The sequence below is a fragment of the Phyllostomus discolor genome, chromosome 5 (assembly GCF_004126475.2).
Source record: "Phyllostomus discolor isolate MPI-MPIP mPhyDis1 chromosome 5, mPhyDis1.pri.v3, whole genome shotgun sequence".
In the NCBI taxonomy this organism is placed as follows: Eukaryota; Metazoa; Chordata; class Mammalia; order Chiroptera; family Phyllostomidae; genus Phyllostomus; species Phyllostomus discolor.
In genome coordinates, this window is record NC_040907.2 from 144,051,010 (window position 1) to 144,060,436 (window position 9,427).

General features: G+C 44.1%; 1 protein-coding gene across 1 annotated transcript; it reads right to left on the reverse strand.

The window, feature by feature from the left end:
• Nucleotides 1–2,033: 2,033 nt before the first annotated feature.
• On the reverse strand, nt 2,034–3,849 carry CH25H (cholesterol 25-hydroxylase). The gene has a single exon (XM_028513718.2). It carries the CDS (start codon nt 3,388–3,390, stop codon nt 2,578–2,580), a length of 813 nt encoding a protein of 270 aa, XP_028369519.1. The 5' UTR covers nt 3,391–3,849; the 3' UTR covers nt 2,034–2,577.
• Nucleotides 3,850–9,427: the final 5,578 nt, after the last annotated feature.

Consider the following 9,427-nt stretch of genomic DNA (forward strand, 5'->3'; position numbering starts at 1 on the left):
TAAGTCTTAGAGTCCAGGTTCCCCCTCACTCCCCCCAGACAACCTGACTTCAGCCTGTGTGCTCTTAGTTGATGTGCAGGGAGGGACACAGAAAAGAGTCTTGACTTGCCTCCTGCTTTCCCAAGTCCTGCTTGGCTTTCTCTCAAATTTCCCAGCAGAGGTTTGGAACCATGAACGTCCACATCAAAGTAATGGGCTAGGGGAACACTGTGTGGGAGAGGCAGTGGCTGGGGAAGAACAGAAGAGCAAGGCCATTTATCCGTGTTGAAGAGTTTGCATCTTTTTAGCAGCTGTGAAAATGGAGATTGTCTTAAGCCTCGTCAGAGGAAAGGTAGAGTGTAAATTTCCAGTATTTCACAATCTGGGACAAGTCCACCTGTGAAGGTACCAATTCTTTATCCATAACACTAGATGATGATGATGATGATAACTTTAAAGGATAAAAGTAACTATCTTACATCCCTTAGAGTATTGTAAGGAGCAGGTGAAACAATGTGTGATAATGAATTTGAACGTGAACTATTTCATCATCATCATCATCATTATTATTATTAGGCTATTAAACCATCTGAAAAATTGCTCATCATCTTCATTCTCCCACTCCCACCTCCGAAGGCATTAAAAATTGATAAGACATTTGATTTTGAGATAGTCTTGCTAAACCCAAATAATTTCCATGTGTAATATTTGCCCCAAGCTAAATTCCCTTATCTGGTGAGGCAGCATGACACATTGTTAAAGCTTTCAGAGAGTGAGCTGTGGTCAATTGTCACTATCTAAGATCTTCAAGCAGCTTGGAGGTGCCTGAAGCAGCTCAAAACCACAAATAGTTGTGTCGGATATTCCACGCCTGCCTGTTCATCCTTTTATTTCTCCACTCAGCATGTTGATCACTGATATACAACCTTCAGTGCAGCATTCCCCCTTACATCTCACTACCTGTTTCGGTGGATTTCACGTTCATACATCAATACAGCCTTGAAGTCCCAGCATGGTCTTGCTGAGGACAGAGGAGGAAACTTTAGCAAAGAAGCCCAGAGATCACATAGAAAACCTGCCCGTGAGTTGCCCTTTGGACTGCATTTTACCAAAGATTTGGAGAGGTCTCCTCTGGCAGACTGTGGAGACCAGGTCTTCAGATGGATTTTTCACCTTCAAGCAAGATAGTTGGGTTCATATATATAGTTAGTCTAGAATTACAGGCAAAGCTGCCACTCTTTATACTTTTCTTCCTAACCTGTGTTGATTTCTAACTTCATCTAATTACACTCCAAGGATAAAATTAAAACAATTAGGCAGCAGCTGCCTAGCTGGTAGCTGTCATGGGGTACATGATGGGTGATGGGTGTGTGGTCAGTAACAGGGACATTTTACTGTTACAATCTTCAAGAACATCTGAGATACTACTTCCTTTCATAGATTAAGAACCAGGGGTCTAGGGTCAAATTTCACTTATCTTTTTTTCTTTGAGAAAGGGATATGCAGTTCTCATGTTTGTCTTACTTGACAAAAATGAATATACAAAAATCCCAGACTGCAGAGGCAATGCATATTATGGTCATTTGCACTAAATGGCTTCGTGAAAAGGGGGGCGTACTCTGAACCCCCTTTTGTATCTATCAGCCCCTCTAATGCACACACTTGACTCACCAGTTTCCCACAGCAAGGCACTCCACTAATTCTATTCATCTCCAAACACCACCCTCCCCCCAGATAATCAAACGGTTGCTCAGTGTTAATCTCTCTAACACTTTCCAGGGTAATTCTTTCAGTTGCCTGTTATGTAGAAATCAGTTGAAACAGTCAGAACAACAGTGTTCTTTTTTCTCTGTAAAGTCTCTAGACCAAAACAGACAAACAGACACCTTCTCCTGCCCCCTTCTCTCCTATAATCCCCACAAACACCCCTCCACCAAATTACTCTCTTTCCGAGAGAGGGCGGGTGAAGGCTCTGACGGATACCTGACATCCCAGCTCCCTCTTCCCATTTTAGTATTTTTATTGAAAATGCCAGTGAAACAGGAGCCAGTACTTTTCTTGGTTTATTTCTGTTTTTTTTTTAAGCACAAATAACATTTCTTTTATATAAATACAAAGTTCTATGAAAATATAGAAATTACAACAATCCTAGTCACTGCCCAGCAGCAACATGCTTCCTTTTCTAAAGCATCAGAGATCAGATTCTCCATTAAAAAAACAGGGTTTTTTTTTTTGCCTGGTTCTAGGGCACTTTCAAACATCAGAAATTCTTTGTCCTACAAACAAGTCCTTTTAGAGATGACTTAAATATGCCAGTGATGAATGTCTAAACTGATCCCAGAATTGAGGCTATGGAAGTGAACTAGAATTCAACACCAAGTATACAACTGTTGGTACACAGAAAGTATATAAATTACTTCATCAAATTACAAAAATAAACAAGATTTTATCTATAAATCTCTATCAAGTAATAAATTACTTACTAAAATATAAAAATAAAAAAGCTCAGGTGTGTTTCTTCTGATTCAAGTGCACAACAGTCCTGGTTCTCAGGGGCCACTGCCCACTGCAGCCACCACCGCCCGGGAGGGACGCATGTCACTTGCCATGAGCAGACTTTAGAGTTCCCAGTATTCTATCCCAGTGTGTGAAGTAAGGAGCGAAGTTGCAGTTAAACTGAGAGTGATGCAAGTCGTGGTGCGCCACGCCCCCGTACCACCCAAAAGGTACCAGTTTATGCGTGGACCAGGGAAATTCATAGCCTGAGTGGTCCTCCACCGACAGCCAGATGTTGACCACGTGGAAGGCCATGGCAGTGAGCGGGTGACACTGGAGCAGCGTGATGTTCATCATGTCAAAGAAACCCAAGGAAAACAGCTCCCAGAAGCTCATGTACTGCGTGGCCAGCGCGAACGAGGGCGAGTTCTTGTGGTGCACCTTGTGAACGTTCCGGTACAGCCAAGGCACTTTGTGGTGCAGCAAGTGCCACACGAAGAACTCAGCATCAAAGAGCAGCAGGCACAACACGACCTGGTACACCAGCTGGAGCAGCTCGGGGGCTTCGCGCGGCGGGAGAGCCGCGCCACTGGCCCAGTGCAGCAGCGTCGCGGGGAACACGTACACCAAGTGCTGGTAGAGCGTCTGCCCCAGGCACGGCAGCAGCTGCCGCGCGGTTGGCGAGAAGTCGGGCTGGATCTTGTAGCACCGCAGCGCGGGCACCCAGGGGCACAGGACGTCCAGCATCGCGAAGGGCAGGCAGAAACCCAGGTACACGGTGATGGAGAAGATGGCTGGGAAGAAGGGCGACTGGGTGAAGGCCTCCCGTGTCCTCAGGCGGTCCCAGACCGGCTGCAGAAACAACTGGCCGGAGCTACACACGACGTGAGACTCGGAAGTGTTGAGGACGCTCATGGCGAGGCGGTTCACCGCAGCCCCGGCAGATGCTCGCGCCCCACAGGCTTTATTCGGGACTTGGCCCCGCCCTGGTGACGCCAGCGGCCTTTTGGCTCCCTTTGCAGGCTGCGCAGGGCATGCAGAAACGAATAGTCTCGCCCGGGTGCGTTTAGTTGCTAAAATACACGTCTGCAGCTACATTTAATGGGCTTTTATATGGGCGACGGGAGTGGCACTTAGTAACTTCATTCACATGTGGAATTATGTTCTACTTTTTAAAATTGATGTACAATTTGCAAACGATAAAGTGCATACATCTTTAGAGTTTTTACGAGTTTGGACAGCTCTACCCATCCGTGTCATCACCACCCCCAAACAAGATCGAGAATATTTCCTCACCATCAGAAGGGTCTCCTTTCAATCAGAATTACTTGTCCTTTTAAATGCACACATACAATTCCGTCTATGCGTATTCAGAAAAACGCGAGTATAACTGCGTCTTCAAAAACTTTAAAGTGACATAACTTTTGTATTTCGGATCTTTTCTGTCTGCACACCTTGTATGCCTTTAACCAGCTGCGAGGCGCAAACTAACCTTTCTCAGAGGGGGGCCCGGCCACGCGCAGCTGCGATCAGCGCAGGATATCAGAGGAGACCGGGTGGCAGGACCGGGACCTCTCCAGTTCCAGTCTCCGGGAGGGATCTGTCCCCGCAGGCGCCCCGCAAGCTCCAGATCTCACGACACAGAGACCCGCCCCGGGAGCCAGCAAACTTGTGCCGCCGACCGTCCCTCCCTGGCTCTGTCAAGCGCGAAGAGTAGCGACAAGAACTGCGAGAGTCCGGGGCAAAAGAGGGGACTGCGACTGTTAGGCTTCGCGCTAGCAACAACAACAAAAAGTTCTGGTTTCAACATCTAGAGTCGACCCATACCTGGCTAAAAAGGCGCTGCGTCTCAGGAAGAAATGAAATCAGTAAAGCACCTACTGTGTTCCTTAAGGGGACATATGCGTGATCCTGAAGCCTCGTGGAGCTGTGGGTTGGAGACACGACGTCGCACTTACCCTGCACTTCCCTGGGGTGGCTTCGCGGCACCAACTTGCCCTTGGAATACGCCCCTTATTCCCCCAAACCATCCCAGGCTCAGAGCCAAACTGCAAGGCCAGCTCTATCCCTGCGTTTCTCTGCCATCTGAGTGGGGTTGACAGACGGGGACTGAACATGAGAAGGTCGGTACTGGGAGAGCTCTGCGGAGACCCCCAGACCTGCCGAAGGGGAGAGGGTGGAAAGCCAGCTGCTCTTTGGACCCGGATGGCTAACACGCAAGGCAAGGAACACCTGGAGAATAGGTTGGGACAAAAACTCTGAAGCCAGGGACACCGGCTTTGCCCCTTGTGTCTGTGAGATTGGAGCCAACTTTTTACCCCTCCAAACTCCCCACCCCCAGGGAAATAAATAACAGTAGCTATCTCGTGAGTTTATTTCAAGCATCAAATAGGAAATTTAGAATAATACTAAGGCTACCACGTGATATCTTCGAGGCATTAGCTAAATGTTTTACTCAATGCAATTTCACCCAATCTGTGGAAGTTGTCACTGTTACTATAGCTGCGATGCTACAGGAATAAAAAAACAGAGCCTGGTGCACAGTAAACATACAAAATAAGACACATTATTTCAAATTCATACTTCACATTTTATATAAAGAATAATGGAGAAAGTTTGCAATTAAAGTCAAATAAAGTAATGTAAAGAGAAGTAAAAGATAGAAAGTCATACATTGTGAGGAAAGAATAAGTACAATGAAAATATAGACCAATATCTCAGCCTAGAAATATAATATAGAAGATAGGTACACATTCTAGTACATGTATATACTAGGTATACACAGGGTATATAATAATATTCATAATATATAATTATATATTAATATATAATAGCATATAAGATATCTATGGGAATATATGGATATATGTTACACACACACACACCTATAATAGGCCAGTTCATAATTCAGAAACTCCCAGCTAGTGTGTTTCCCAGAACTGCCACTGATGGGTTATGGATATTCTTTAGATGCCCATTCTCTGAACCCCAAGCAGACTTGGGGTTCTGAACCTACAGCAGACTTAAAAAAGAAACACACCTCAGTGTGTCCTAAGATTATTTTGGTATTCTGCTTGTGCCTTGAAGAGATCAAGTTTCAGAAGCAGCTTTGAGCAGCAAACTGACAAATATCAAAAAGGGAAGACAGTGGAGTTGGCTCACGGTTTGGGTATCTGGATGGGAGCAGAGACAGGTACAATGCAGGCCCTTGGCCTCCTGCTTGTGAGGTTTTTCCAGGTTAGAAAACCCATCGTTCCTAGTCTCCCCTTCAGCCTCCCCGCTCCTCCAATTCACTTTCAGTGCAACCCAGGAACATTTGTCTTTTTCCATTCCTGGCAGATATCACCCTGTGCTTGAATTTTGTATTGCCCAAGCAGCACCTCAGAGACAAGAGGAAGAGTTTCTTCTCCTTTGCTCCTTTCTGTATGATTTAAAAATAAAAATAAAAAGGTTTATTTGAGAATGACCTCGCACTATTGAATGGAGCATACACCATTTACTAAGTCTTCATTCTTGAGCTCCTCTGTGCTCCAAAGGGACCATCAAAGCTCCCCTTCTCAGACTTAAATTGAACTCTGCTCAGAGGTAAAACATCACTCAGATTTGCCCTCAACAGAAACTAAGTCAACCTTCAAATTTCTGTCCGGCACATGCTGTCCTTTTTTGTGTGGTCTCAGCTATCATGCATGCTTGCTTCGGATGCTCACAGACTTTTTTAAGTGGGTGGAATTGGCAGGTTTGCTTAATTTGGACTTAGCTATTAGATTGTTGTTAAGACTGCTGCCTGTGAGCTCCCAACCCCAACCAACCTATTCCTTTCCTTCTTTGCTTCTTCCATCCTCTGTAGCTAAGCCTGTTAGAATCTTCCCCATAAAGCCCTAGGCAGAAAGACCTGGGAGCCATGGCTTCAGCATGGTTTGCCCAGGCCCTCCCTCTTACTCTCAGCACATTGGAGAATAGCCACCAGCTTCTCTGCCTCTCCAACACATGCAGCCAGCCACCAGGACAAAAGTTTGTGTCCAATGTATGGGTTCAACCATCTCAGGGCAAGTGGTCAGTTAAAATCGGATCAGCTGTCCACAGTGTTATAGAGGGTGCTGAAAAAGTAGGTGCAAGTTGTTGGGTGACTCAAAATGGCATCACTTAATAGAACCAAATAAAATTGAACCCTGTTTATTTTTATTTTTTTAACTTTATTTATTGATTTTTAGAGGGACAGAGAGAGAGAAACATCAATTTGTTGTTCCACCTATTTATACATTCGTTGGTTGATTCTCGTATGTGCCCAGACCGAGGACTGAACACACAGCCTTGGTATACTGAGATGACTGAGATCCCGGAAAAGGCAGATTGAACCCTATTTAGTCTTGACTGAAGTGGTGTCATTTCTTGAATTGGCAAATGTGCACCTTTAAACATTTTCAATTTACACAAAATTGATTTAACAGCTTCCTAGATGAACAGGTCTTTTTAGGGTACGGACTCTATCATCTAGAATTTTTTCCCCACAGTGCCAAGCAATATACTTTGTACATAATGAATGTTCAAAAGTTATTTGTGGTCTTAATGTACATTGTAAAAGATATTGGCTATAAATTGAGGCTAAAAAAATGGAACCTCTTTTTTGAGCACTGGTTATGTCCCCTGGAATGGTTTTTCATAAAGGGGGCATTTAAATATGTCTTATGGCATTACCTATGACATAATCTCTTTTTTGTGTGACCTTCGTGGTTGTTTCTTTCCAAAGTGAGGTGAGACTATCAGCATCTATCTAGCCAAAACAACCATTCCTGAACATCAAAGATGAGAAGTGTTGTGACATCTTACAATTGTAACACATTCAGACTCAGAGAGGGGAAAATGTAGCCCCTGCTTGTAAACATGAAAACAGCCTCAGAAAAGACTAGCCAGGGTCAAACAGCAAGTTATAGCCAAAACAAGAGCAAACCTGGTCAGAGTCAACTTGAAGACAGATGCCTCCAGATCAGAAGGGGTTTTGGATGGGGCATTGAAGCTGCATCTATAGGACAGTTTACAAGACTCGGGAAACATGAAGTGTCCCTGCGCAAGCAGAGTGCTGATGAAGGACGTGACCCGATGCTGATGCACATTTGGTTGTAAACACTTGCTCTTTATATTTTTGATCCATCCGGGTGATCTGTATTGGGTGCTCCTACTGACATTACTGGAACTCTCACCAACTCCTTTAAAATATTTAAAGCATATAAGGCCACTCCCATTAAGAGGCATAATATTACCTGTAAGGCAGAGAAAATACTCACCTCACCTGTCAAAAGGGTTGTTGGGAAGATCAAAGTCCTTATGAGGATGCTTTAAAAACCCAGAAGGCACAATGTAAATATAAAGTATTTGTGTTAGTACTACTATTTAAAATATGTGGACAGAGAAAGAATTTTCTGCTTAGTTTGGAACTGAACTTGAAATCTGCACCTAGAATAATACAATAAATATTCTTGAATGAATTGCTGACAATTTTTTTAAAAGATTTATTTATTTATTTTTAGAGAGGGAAGGGAGGGAGAAAGAGAGAGAGAGAAAAACATCAATGTGCGGTTGCTGGGGGCCGTGGCCTGCAACTCTGGCATGTGCCCTGGCTGGGAATTGAACCTGCAACACTTTGGTTTGCAGCCTGCGCTCAATCCACTGAGCTACGCCAGCCAGGGCTGCTGACAAATTTTTTAAATCAGAATTATTACAACCTGGTGTTGCCTTCCAGGGGTCACATTTTGAAAATTTCTCCATACATTCAAAACTAAATGACAAGAGTTAAAATTACAGTGTATTTTAAATGTTTACATGGAACAAATTAAGACTTTTAATACCCACAAGAACAAAATGTTATTATTTGGAAATAATATCAACAATTTTGGACCTTTGTGAATCCTAAGGTTAAAGACGTTTCCATTTCCTCCCCCATGTCTGAGGTCCTGACCACTCTATTAGGCAAATTTTTATTTTCATGTCACTTTTGAAGAGAGTCATTCTTTGAGAATATTTTTCAGATGATATGCATCAGACAGAATTAATCAGAATCCGAGAAATGACCACAGATGTGGTGGATCTTATCAGTCCTCAAATTACAAACTGGTTCATAAATCAACAATAGTTCTCTGCCTCTCCCAGAGGGACTAGAGAAAGCCTCCTCCTGAAAAAGTTTGGAAGTAAAGCCACGAGTGCCCTCCTATGGCGAATTTAAGAAATTAACCAATTAATTGTGTTCTCAACTGTGACTTCATTTGGTGGCTTTGCCCGCGTAAACACAGAACCTCAGAATTCCAATTTGGCAAATACAAACTAGTCTTTTCCTTGCTGTGGGGTCTGTGCACACCTTTGGGATATGCTCAATAGAACATATATCAAATGCAGCTGATAAGAACAGTCAGAATTCCTACAAACTTTCTACCATGTTTCTTGAGGCGCAAACTCCAACCTTGCTCTGCACTCTCAGCCAAAGATGAAACAAAACTACATTGAAGGCAGCCAAGGTTATAAATATATGAAAAGTCCTATAAAGAGCCTGTGCAGCTGTGTCAAGAGCAAGAGGCCACTAACAAAGCCCAGTGTACATGTAACCCAACTGCAACAAGAAGGGCTATGCCACATTGCCACCTCCAGACTGATCCGCATGCTGAAGAAAAATCCCTAGAGATTTGGAAAGGAGGGGAAAGAAAAACCCTCCAAAAGGGGTGTGCTCTGTAGAATGAAGACATTGCTCATCACTATGGTCTGCTGTGTTGGCGTTTTCACGACCACAGGTTTTCCAGGGCATCTATCAGAGCCTCTGTGGCAGCAACCAGAGAGAAACCAAGTCACCTGTGGCACTGAAGCCATTCTCCAGCGAGCTCTGCCCTACCACTGGTGTAAAACAACAAAACGCCCGCTCACTGTCTCTATCCTTCCACCCTAGCCAAGAATCTTGTACCTGGTTGGC

Bases quoted from the DNA above. Each gene is read 5' to 3' on its own strand.
- CH25H (XM_028513718.2), bottom strand. From the start codon at position 3,390: ATGAGCGTCCTCAACACTTCCGAGTCTCACGTCGTGTGTAGCTCCGGC.